General features: G+C 32.7%; 1 protein-coding gene across 1 annotated transcript; it reads left to right on the top strand.

The window, feature by feature from the left end:
- The first annotated feature begins 3,774 nt into the window (after positions 1–3,774).
- LOC130657182 (proton-coupled amino acid transporter 1-like) lies at positions 3,775–12,668 on the top strand. The gene is made up of 10 exons (XM_057460150.1): positions 3,775–4,081; positions 5,130–5,192; positions 5,727–5,817; positions 6,292–6,380; positions 6,879–6,962; positions 7,224–7,308; positions 7,670–7,930; positions 9,106–9,272; positions 9,577–9,746; positions 11,965–12,668. Exons 1-10 carry the CDS (start codon positions 3,870–3,872, stop codon positions 12,291–12,293), a joined length of 1,551 nt encoding a protein of 516 aa, XP_057316133.1. The 5' UTR covers positions 3,775–3,869; the 3' UTR covers positions 12,294–12,668.
- Positions 12,669–12,758: the final 90 nt, after the last annotated feature.

Genomic DNA, 12,758 nt, shown 5'->3' with positions numbered 1-12,758 from the left:
AATAATAATGGAGTACCGAAAAAAGTTGCTGACATTTGAATATATATAATTTTTCTTTGTTTTACCGGGCGTCGGACTTTTATATTGTTTAAGAACCATTTCAGAACGTCACTGCATTTTCTCATTTCGACGAATTATTAAAATTTAATTTCCCGAAAGATATATTAACTCCCAAAATCTTACAGCCGTTTTATTAGACTTTGGAAGGAAGACCTGATACTGTCTACGTAGTATTCCTGGAAGTCATCATGAAAACTGCTTTAGCATTTCTTCTCATAGTTGGCCTCGTGTTTTTGTCAACCTGTATCGAAGAAGAGGAAATGGAAGTGGATAAAGAAGTTACTAGAGAAAAACGTTCGCCAAACCCTCGTCCAAGAAGAAGTGGTTCGTCAAGAAGCAGTCGGTCATCGAGAAGACGCTCCTCAAGTCGTGTAGTTGTAGTTGGTGCACCATCAACTGGCGGTAAAAGTAGTAGACACAGTGGAAACAGTAGCGCATGCGCGATGACTCCAATCTTCTCAGCTATTGGTGGCATTTCTATCTTGACGATGCTTCATTTAAATTGAACTCGTAATTTATTTTTGCACGAAATATTAATGTTAAACTCGTAATTACTTCGCAAAATATGTAAAATTAGACTTGAAACACACTTGTCAATAAATCACGTTAGCAATAAAAAAAGAAAATTTCTTCACGACTTGTACGTGTGAAAAGTGTTATGTTGGTTCTGCTATTCTTACAGATTTATAAAGTACATGCGCTTTTTAAATCATGTAAAGCCAGCTCAAAACAAAGAAGAAAGAGGAACAATAAATATGCTAATTAGACACTCATATAAATCCCCACCACGTCCCTTCCGTCCTCCCCTTCCTCCCCCTTTTCCTCCTTATCATCAGTATTCGGAAATTCTAGGAATAATATTTATCTCTATTCGCTTGTTGTATACTTTGTGATACGTACTGTTGCGTCCTGTGAATTGAAATCACATCCCAAATTTATATCTCTGAGTAAACCGAATAAAAAAATTAGCTTCTTCTCCAGAAGAGCAGACAAAAATTATTTTTAAAAATTTAATTTTTTTTCGGTAAAGCGAAAATTGTGAAAACCGAATAACGTTAGATAGATGACGTCATGGTTATTTTCCTTAACGAAGTTCTAAATATTTCTAAAAAAAATTTTTTTAAGTTTTTAAAGATATTTAGAAATTGAATTTTGTAAGGATATGTCAATCCTTGTGCACACACCCAAATACATTGTACAGAAGGTATAATAAAAAAACCCACAATTTACTCAATGGACACGTATGCCGTAAACCACCAACAAAACACCCTCGGCTGTTTATAGCGGACTCATTAGGGTTTTTCACACGGGATTTTATATTCAGATGTTTACGGAATTGAAAAAAAAAATACAACGCAAATGTGAGAGTGCATTTTGGCGAACTTATATACAGAAATATCTGATACTATACTATTTAAGTGATCAATGTATATATGTATATATATGTATAGAAATATTCTTATTACAATGTTGAATCTTATACTATGTTATTTAAGTTATCAATGCATGTATTTTTGTAACTGGCACAAAATTTAGGTATATAAATCATAACCACGGTCTCGATCAGAATATTTTAATGAATCAAAATCAATCCGAATAAAAACATCACTGCTAATATACACCCACCAGTGATCGTTCTCAGGAGAGATGAGAGTGCTCTACCGCTGCCAGCTGTGGAAGTACCTCCTCTTGAACGCGACCCTGCTCGATATGATCGATATGATCTGAAACCACCACCTCTAGAACCTTTAGGTAGAGCATCTGGTGAGCGTTTCTCTCTTTTCAATTCGCTGACGATTTCTTCATCCTCCTCTTCAATATCAAGTTCTGTTTTAGCTAGTAAAATGTAAGCCACAAATATCCCGAAAATAAATATAGTTTTCATATTTTTTGAATAGTTTAATATATATGTTACCGTAGCTCTTTCTCCTCGCATATGGATTGATAACTTTCTCACTAATTTAACACGTTTTTTTTTGCTTCATAAGTTTATTATTTTTGTATATGGTCTATTCACTACTGATAAATATTTAATAATAAGAGGGATAGGTATAAAAAGCCAGTTCCTCTTAGCAGTATTGGTATACAGAAAAGTGAAAGTCAAGGGGAGGCAACACTTTACAAAAATTTGAGTTGATAAGAGTTTAAAAAATTGATTTTTTTACATAAGAACACAGGTGTTTTGATATTTATTGTTGAATTATTTGTAAAGACGCCAATATTCAACAACTAATCTTTTCTTGCGCTGAAACATTCTAGCTAAATCAAGAATCCTTTTCTTCGTAGGAATGCACAAGTTGTTTACAAACTGTATTCTTATTGATTAAAAATAAAATAGTGAGGACTGCTATGATGTAATAAAAAGCACACGCGCGTAAAAAGTGTTTTTTTGATTCGAGTTTGTTGTTTAAGTCACAAAAAAAAAAATGGGTGCCAAAAATTTTGATCCCGCAGGACCGAATTGGGTGACGTCACCACTTTCACGGTCAGCGAAAAAATAATCTGGAAAAATTTTTATTTCTGACCTAAAGGATAAATTCAAATCAATTTTGAAAAATTGACATTGTTTTCTGGGATCTAGTGTGAACGTTTGCATTTCTCAACCTAGTACGACAATTCTTTGCGCTGTCTGTAACTCTCTCTATAACTTAGGCGGCTTGGTATAAACGGAAATAACCATGTGGAAATCAACAATATTTGAATCAAAACAAAAAACCCTGAAAAAAGTTGTGACAGGTTGTTCGCTCCATAGGAATCTTTTTAACGAAGCTTGCTGTCAGTGACAGTTCTGGTAATACATTTTTTTAACTACAGCTATTTCCTTTTTCAAACAATTGAGATTTACTCGTATCTTATTTTTTTTTTTTTTCGCTTTTTCTCACTGAGTGACTCTCTTATACCCCCTTCGTTTTTTTTGTTTTTTTCATGGGGGGGGGGGGGGATCTACTGAATTACAGAATTCCGCAAACTATAGGTGGGGTTTGTGGTCTTTCTTCTTCCTGTCAGTCAGTTTACTCCAGATTGACCCATTAAAATTTAAAATTTCGAGGAATTTTCCGTTCAAGAAGATCTCACAAATCAATTTTGAAAAATAACTGCGTAGTGCGTAACAAATATTATTGCCTATCTGAATAGCAAAATATGTCGTTTCTAACTTCGTAACAGAAATCACAATCTAGTAGGCAGCTTTTTGTAAACTTTATTCGCGAGGTTGTTTACGTATATCATGCGTCTTGTTAATATTGTTTTTCTTTCTTTTTTGTTTGTGTTTCTGTTTTTTATTTATAAAAGTATAAGAATGAAGTTTAAAACATTTTCTTTTTTAAAAAAAAATAACAAGCGCCCCTTCTGAATTAACTGACCCTGCTAAATAAGCGCCCCTGTTAAAATGAAATTTCATAAATAAGCGCCCCGGGCGCTTAATCCGTCATTTACGGTATTCCTGTATCATTCTATTGTTGGTGTTTGGAAAACTAGCATATTTTAACTTGGGTTTTTGCATGAAATAAAAGCCCACAACTGCTAAAATGATTGTTGGATATCGTCTTGTTTCAGCTGAACTTTAACATTGCTAGAAAAACAAAAATAAAATCCGGTCATTGTTATAAATATAAAAATCCTTCAAATAATAATTCTTTACAATTTTGTTTTAAAATTTGTCTAATTGTTATATTTGCCACCCTCAAACAAAATGTTTCTGTGTTGTTCCGCTTAACGAACCTATACCGAAAGTGAGTTTTTCAGAGGTACATGCTCAAACCAATACTGCTGCAAGCAGAAACCACATAACAAAATATATCTCCCTGGTTATGGGTAAAGACGAAGATAAAGAGAATCTACCTATCAACAAGGAATCGACAAATGAAGGTAGTTCCGCGCAATCCACAACTTCTTCAACGCATAGAAAACAATCCGGATCAAATCAGAACAGTCCGGTGAGAAAATCTTCTCCTGTATATGCCACAGATGTTCTAGATGCACAAACGATTGAAGATGAACCTCTTATACCACATCGTAAAACGTAAGTTTATCTCACGATCAAAGTGTTATTCATTTTAGAAAAGGTTAACAAAAATGGAATACACCTTTACGATAATTCGGGAAGACTAACAATCCATCGCAGCTTATTTTGCGATCAGAGGAGGTAAAAACATCACACTTTTATCAGAGTTTATTAAGGAGAAAACACGTTTTTTCGTGATAACTTTTCTTGCCGCCTTTTGTTTTTAATGAAAGGTACACATAAGTTGTATCTTATTATTATTAACGTTTCCTGAAATTTTGAAAGAAATTGATACGACGAAAGTTAAAAAACTGGAGAAAACACGCTTTCGTCTCTAACAAACTCTCATAAAAACACGATTCTTACCTCCTTTTTTCCGATATTGTAAAACGATGGAGAGCCGTAAAAACGCATGTACAATTGAATTATCGTAAAGGTGTATTTCTGCTCCGGAGTATGAACATGGAGGTAGGAAGAAGAAAAAGTCTGCATGGCATATATTTTTTTTCTTTTCGTATTATCATTTTATTTATGTATTGATTTTTTCCACCCTTCTTTCTTGTTCTCAAAAAAACAACCGTGCAACCCACCCTGCTACTAACGTAAGGCGATAGTCGCCAATATTTTATTGTACGACTGTCTTGTTTTTTGTTATGCAATTTTTGTGTGATTTGTTTACAGCGGGAAAAACAAAAAAGGTTGAATTTGAAATTGATGTGTAAATTGCATAAAAAGCAGAACAGAAAGCCACCGAGTCGTCGTGTAACACTAAAGCAAACATATTGTACGGCTGTCGTGTTGCGTCAAAAAGCTGTTGTCTCCCTAAAAGTGTCGTACGACCGAAAAAAAATTCACGTTAGTTAAAATGTGGCATGACAAGTGCTTTTTTTAAAAAAAATTGTTAGTTGGTTAACATCTCTAAAGTTATTTCTTATATATATATTCTGAATACTATTAAAATTTTCTATGCTTCACGAGTAAAATGGTCCAAAAGAATGTCCATATTATGTCAGATCATTCGTTGTAGTTACCTTCACTTTTCATTACACACTTTTCACAATTGTAGATTTGATGACACACAGAATACACTTGCCAGTAGAGGGGACGATGGCGAAACAGATTTATTGGCGTAAGTTTTCTTTATGTTTTGTAATTTGTGCTTTATATATAACTTCGCAAAATAATTAATTCCAATGCAACAACCTCGTTCCCAGGGCATTTTGCCTTGTTGATAAGTTGATACACTTCGTAATAACGGCTCAGGGGCCACAAGACCCTGGGGACGAGGTTGCCAATGCAATAGAATATCTTAGGTGATAAAGTATTGCATTGTAAAATTATTTAGCCAATTTTTTCCAACACTAGAATGCAATTTAACCCTCGTGTTTGCTCACTCTCCTCTCTTTCACACGCTTGTGTTTGAAAAGACCCTTTTCTTCTTTTCCAAAAATAATTGGCTTTTCAAAATTAAGTTACAACTGGAGACTAAGAAAGAGACATATATGGTTCGTGTAGAGCAAGATGGAGTAGGCTAACTTATCTTCTTTCTAAGACATACGGAGTACTTTCCATGATAACTCAGGATTTATGGTCGTTCTACTGTGGGGCGGTTTTTGCCCAGATATTTCGGTGACCACTCATCTTAATGTTTTTCTTGTTTCAGCAATTGGCAGGTCGCAATGCACGTTATGAAGGGAAATATTGGCACAGGTATTCTTGGTCTCCCGATTGCAGTAAAGCATGCTGGTGTTTTGGTAGGTAAAGTAGATCATATCGGCAAAAAGTACCTTTAGGGGGCACTATTTATATAAAAAGCCCGGGGGCTTTACAGCCACCATACCCCGTAAAAAGTTTTAACTACTTAATTTTGAATAAAGCAACAAAGCCAACGTCAAACTCCAAATTTTATTGACGTTGTTGATATAAACAAAAAACTTCTCTATACATAGTTCATTAAAACTATATAAGAGATATATTTACTTCAATAATAATAATAATAATTTTGTAAATTTTCAGCTGTACAAGTCCCCTACATCCAACTTTCGGCGCCATCCCTTAGCATGTCGAATGCTTATAAAAAATATATACTTTTGTCAGCAAGTTTTCCATTCATTCGGTCTTTTAAACTTAGAAATCTGTTTAAAAGCGAAAAGATAAGGGCTAGGTATGACAATTTGGAACTCTTTTAAAAATTATGACATTCATTGATGTTTTATTCCTCTTTTCAGGTTGGACCAGCAGTGCTAGCAATCATTGCAGTAGTGTCTGTTCACTGTATGCATCTTATAGTACTATGTAGTCATTTGCTGTGTCATTTGTAAGTAAATACCACTTTTTCTTCTTCTTCTTCTTCTTCTTCTTCTTCTTCTTCTTCTTCTTCTTCTTCTTCTTCTTCTTCTTCTTCTTCTTCTTCTTCTTCTTCTTCTTCTTCTTCTTCTTCTTCTTCTTCTTCTTCTTCTTCTTCTTCTTCTTCTTCTTCTTCTTCTTCTTCTTCTTCTTCTTCTTCTTCTTCTTCTTCTTCTTCTTCTTCTTCTTCTTCTTCTTCTTCTTCTTCTTCTTCTTCTTCTTCTTCTTCTTCTTCTTCTTCTTCTTCTTCTTCTTCTTCTTCTTCTTCTTCTTCTTCTTCTTCTTCTTCTTCTTCTTCTTCTTCTTCTTCTTCTTCTTCTTCTTCTTCTTCTTCTTCTTCTTCTTCTTCTTCTTCTTCTTCTTCTTCTTCTTCTTCTTCTTCTTCTTCTTCTTCTTCTTCTTCTTCTTCTTCTTCTTCTTCTTCTTCTTCTTCTTTTTCTTCTTGAAAGTAAATTAAAAATATTTTTAGAGATAACTCCTCCTCTTATGATTACGGAGACGTGACGCAAAGGATATTTTCGAAGTACGGAGAGAAATGGGCATATCGTTCAAGGTTCGTATGCTTGTGTTTTTGTTTTAAAAAAAACATGACCCTTAAAGCCCTTAAAAAACGAAGCAAATGGTAAGCCCAGCCTGAAATTAATACAATAGAGATAAAAAAGGACAAAAAAAAACCCAGAATAAATAAATAGCCATTGTTTTTAAGTTTCACATGACAAACGTTGTTTAAACTGAAGTTTGATTTTTAATTGCTGTAATCTGATTGAGCAATAAATAATAAAAAAGACTATGAAAGTTTATCCCCTATTTGTAGATTTGTTTTGGACAGTTTTCTGGTGGTTACGCAGCTTGGATTTTGTTGTGTATACTTTCTCTTTGTTGCAGAAAATCTAAGACAGGTATTTTTTTTTCCTACTAGTAAGTTTCTTTACAAATGTTGTTTTAAAAAATCTTTTAGTTAAAATTTGTTTAGAAAATAATGTTTTTTAATGCAGGGTAAGGAGGTTGGGAGTTCGAAGCACGTTGTTTGTTTTTATAAGCATCGGTCATTTCACTAATGTTCTTTCACAGTCTCCTTGAAAAAGACCCAACACGTTCCACTCTAGCTTATATTTGGGTTTGTGTCCTCGTTGTATTAATACCTGTGTTTTGTATCTCTTTGTTTGCGTGAAGAAAGTCTTGTTACTGACACACGAAATAGCAAATGCGATATATTTATTTAGACTTTGTTAATAGCTTAGTTTAGTCTTTTTTGTTTAGTTGTTTGGTATATTTGATGTTCGTGTTTGGATTCTCATTATGTTTCTACCTGTTTTATCACTGGCTTTCATTAAGAAGCTCAGTGTTATTGCGTACATCTCAGCGACAGCAAATATCCTATGTTTTTTCGGCTTAATCGGAACGTATCAATACTTATTTTTCAACCTACAAAACCCTGGAGATTTTCCTCCTTATGGACCTGTACGGGAGTTTCCGTTATTTTTTGGTGTTGCATTGTTTGCGTTTGAAGGAATTGGTGTGGTATGTACTAGTTCTTACAACTTTGTTTCATTAATTTCTTTGTATACTAACTTTCGCGCGTATTATTTTTCGCGCAAGTTCATGTTGCTCCCAAGTTCATGTTGCTTCTCAACTTACAAGAAAAAGAAGTAAAATTCAGTGCCTTTCAGAAATAAAAATGCTTTCTTTTGTTTCTTAAAGAGCGGTATATTTTTACGTGTGTCATTATAATTTCTGTAATAAATACGTAATTTCTGTCTTAAATTTTGCGCACTTAGCGAACGTGCGAAATTTGGAACGAATCGTTTTGTATAATCTTCCCTTCGTTAAAATGTTCGTCGTAAATAAAAACTAAATGTGTAACATCCATGCGTGCTATTTGACTTTTACTATACTGTTTTGAAAATCCGCTAATGTAGTGAAAACAAGACGTATGATATATGCAAACAACCTTGCGAATAAAGTTTACAAAAAGCTGTCTATCAAATTGGGATTTTTGTTACGAAGTTAGACACGACATATTTTACTATTCAGATACGCAATAATATTTGTTACACACTTATTTTTCAAAATTGATTTGTGAGACCTTCCTGAACGGAATATTCCTCGAACTTTTAATTTTCGATGGGTCCGTCTTGGGTGAACCGACTGACAGGAAGAAGAAAGACCACAAACCCACAAACCCCAAAATTTGCGAAATTCATTAATTCAGTTAATTCTGCCTACATTCACTTTTTTAGTTTGGTGGAAACACCTTTATTTACTAGTTAGTTAAACAAGTGTTTTGAACACTTGTCTTATCTTTTTAAAAAAGAAAAAAGAAAAAAAAAGTAAAAATAGTTACCAAGATCAGATTCGAACACACGACGACTCCCGTGTCGGTGTTCGGAGAGGCAAAAATTTCCATTTGCGTTTTAATACAAGCTCACGAGCTTGTAATTACATAAAATGAGTGAATGTTAGATAATAGAACTAACATAGGTAAAAATGTTATTGATTTAAGCTGATCAATGTTTCGGAGACTTATGTTAGTAAAATAGGCTTTCTAAAAACTCTCAATGCTTTCTTTTTTGGTGTTCAATTTTGAAGAAAAAATAATTTAAACTTAATCTATCCCTTTTGCTATCCCATCACTCCTCATTATATCACTGTTAATTCTTTGGTTTCATCTTCACAGCTAACGTAAATTTCTCTAGATACTTCCCATCGAGAATAAAATGCGCAAACGCGAAGATTTCTTCTGGGTACTTGACATCACCATGGCTTTAGTAGCCAGCCTGTATATCTCAATGGGATTCTTTGGTTATATAACATTTGGTGATGACATCGAAGCAAGCGTGACGCTAAGCTTACCAAAGTTGCCGTACGTCATTAAGAAGTTTTTCTAAAATCCATATATCCTTTTAAAAATATGTCGTATTTTTCCTTTTGTTAGAGAAAATATCCCATGTCTTTAAAACTTCCTGATACAATCGGTATTTTTTCCTTTCCTTTAAGGAAAGTTTCCTTATTTTTGGAATCGAATTGAAATTACATGAAGCATTTTTTAAAACAATCTTGGCTGAGCGAGTTGTAATTTTTATCAATGACTATATTTTTAGACCAGCCATGTTGCATAGAAACGCATTCTTACTAATAAAATACATTTTTAACATGTTTTTTTTTAGATTTTACGTTATGGTAAAGTTATCATATACATTGGCTATTTTTTTAACATACTTTATTCAATTTTACGTACCCATGGAAATCTTAATACCACCATTACAGAAAGGCTTAGCAAAAGACTGCAAGACAGCGGTTGATGTGTTTATGCGAGTTGCTATGGTGATGCTGACGTGTAAGATTTTTTCATTCATATTCTTTTACCCAGAAGCCTCTTTGAAAAGGCACTTTATTTTATAGATGAACCAATCAGCAATCAGCAATTATAGAGTTTTTTTAATAAGAAACTTGACTTTTTCCCCAGTATATGAGTTGCTAAAAAAAATCACTTAAATTGACAGGAAGGATTCTTAAAAATATCTTTGGAAAAAATCGAATAATAAAATCAAGATCGAAGATCGTCGAGTATCTCGCTTAGAGTTACCCGAACATTTTTAGCATTGTTTTATTCAACGTCAAGTTGCTCTCAAGTTTAGAATATTTTAAACAATAAAATAAAAAAAGAAACGAGCCCTTCTTACCTTATCTGATTTGGTAAAATCAATTTATAGGCAACCAGTTTATAAGCAAATGTAGTAAAATTTGCGATTAGTAAACAAATTAGAAAAGTAAGCTATTTGAATTAATGAACAAATTAACATTGGAATAACCAAAACTGGTTTTGATTTTATATGCTTCTTGAGATAATCGTTTCTCCTTTTTTCCTGGTTTTGAATAGAATACAATTTAATTTAATTTAATTTAATTTAATAGAATACAATTTAATTATGGTGTTCGGTAAGAATTTGACATGATCAAACAATTGCGTATAGATACAGTTATTTTTAGCAAAGTTTTTGGTAAAACTTTTATAACTTTCAGCTGAGAACACTGAGCTATAAATTTCAAGGAAGTTTTTGAGCAATTGGAGTGCTGGCTTAAACGTTAAAATTTTTTTTAAAAAAATATTGTAATTAGTAATCTTGCATATTTTAGTACAGTTGTCTAAAAAATGTTGGCTTGTGGAAAACATACAGTAGGGTTTTTAAAAAAATATTGTAATGCAATAATACACGAGATCTCTCGTTTCATTCTTGTTAACAGACATTAATGAATATAATAGGGATAGAAATGATTTTCACGACACTTGTGGAAATAATGGATTTGAGCAAAGAAGTTTTTGTTTTAAGATTAATTTTTGTATATGCGTTCTTACGTGTATATCGTTGTTTTTAATAATTTTATTTAAATATACTGACAGAATTTGCTATTGCAAGAACCCACCTTAAGGAGAAATTTTTTTGCAAAATTTGTCAAGGAGCCTGTACCATATTGAGACGTAACATGCTGTGTTGTTTAGAGAAAAATAATATATATAATAATTTTCGTTGATTTAGCAAAAAGGCTGGGATTTTTTGTTAGCAGCTAAAATAAGATTAAAAAGTTCTTTGTTTAAGTAAAACAATAATCTCTATGAATTTGTTCTCTAATTATAAACCAAAAACCTAAAGCACGTAAGGTTGTATAATATTCCAAATAAAGTTATTTTGTGCTTGCATTAAAATATTAAAATAAAGTCGAGATGGGAAGATAAAGAAGAATTTCTAAGGAACTAAATATAGCCACCTTTTAAATTAAAGAAAAAAATAAGAAATAAGAAAAAGACAGCGAGCATGTACATCCCCAGGAAAAAATCAGGCTAGAGATGTTTCCTCTCATAGTGTTTATGCGATAAATAATTTTTCCCAACTTCGCTATATTAACAACAGCTGTTCTCTGTGTCTGCAAAGAAACACGAAAAACAATGTAAAAAAGACGGACGAACTCGTGGATTTCTCCAGAAGCTAACGACTTTGTCTAGATTCTGGTACTACTAGTCGGTGGCCCGTGGAAAAATCCACGTGTTTGCCCGTCTATTTTTTACTGCATTGCGTGTGTCTCGCTACTTGCATTACTAATTTTTCGTGACAGACAGACGTAACAGATATTTTAAAATAGATATTTAGCTACCTTATCGGTAAAAAAAGTTATTTAAAAGCCAAACACCACTTTTTGCTAATTTTTATGGACGAAAATTTTTTGCCAACCACCTTTTTGCAGTTTTTTCTTCCTTGTTGCTAATTTGACTAAACTTAAACTTTTTTATATACCTATCACCATTTTTGTTGTTGTTGTTGTTTTATTTAAAAAAAAAAACTTCAAAATCTAAACTTTCTTGATCATTTTGTCTGGAAATTGGTCGGCAAAAAGTGACTAAATTTTGTCCAAGTGACTAATATTTTCGCAGACATTTTATTTTTGCCGACTAATTTTTTTGTCGACTTTGTTTTTACCGTTAAGGTATATTTATCTCTATAATTATATTTGTGAGAGTAAAATGATGAATTGACTTTTTTCCATATTTTTTACGTCAGGTGCATTGGCAATCAGCATTCCACAATTGGATAATTTCATATCTCTGATTGGTGCCACAGCGGCAGCAGCATTGGCTTTAATATTTCCACCCATTTTATATACAATGTGCTTCTGGGAACATGGAATTTCAAAATTTGAAATCATAAAAAATATTACTATATCAATCCTTGGAACAATAGGAGCGGTTGCAGGGACAATAATTTCCATTGAAGCTATCATTATCGGATTTGAAAAGCATGCAGGAAGTCATGTTGTTAATGAAGGAATGGTCGGAGAATTTTATGAAATAGCATTGAATAAAACTTTGTGGCTTTTGGAACCTTGGTGAAATTTTGATCTTAAAGTTTTTAAATTTAATTCATTTAAAAAATATTATTCTTCCTCTTTATTGGCCAAAAAATGTGTCGTACAAAAGTGGAAAAATATATTTGGAGTGACGAAAATTATGTCCAAAGAATTATGTGTTAAAAAACTTAAATAAGAAATTTTTTAAAAAAAATGACCAAATCTGTTTTTTTTTTCAGGGCTAAAATTTTGTGTGGCATTTTTTTGTCCAATTACTTTTTCTAATTTAGAATATTCGTCATATATTTTCTAATTAAAATCTTTTATAAAGCAGTTAAAAGCCGTTTTGTCGCATACTGCAATGCATCGATTAAGCGCCCCTTGCCAATTCTCAAGACATCGCTACTACCCTTCCCTCTTCAACAGTGTACAAATTACCAAAATATATTTTATTAAAATCCTAAAAAGACATTTCCTTTACAACAATTTTATCCATGCACATGCTTTA

Source organism: Hydractinia symbiolongicarpus, chromosome 9, assembly GCF_029227915.1.
Source record: "Hydractinia symbiolongicarpus strain clone_291-10 chromosome 9, HSymV2.1, whole genome shotgun sequence".
NCBI classification, from domain to species: domain Eukaryota; kingdom Metazoa; phylum Cnidaria; class Hydrozoa; order Anthoathecata; family Hydractiniidae; genus Hydractinia; species Hydractinia symbiolongicarpus.
Note: the sequence above shows the minus strand (reverse complement) of the source record. Positions and strands in the feature narration are given on the sequence as shown.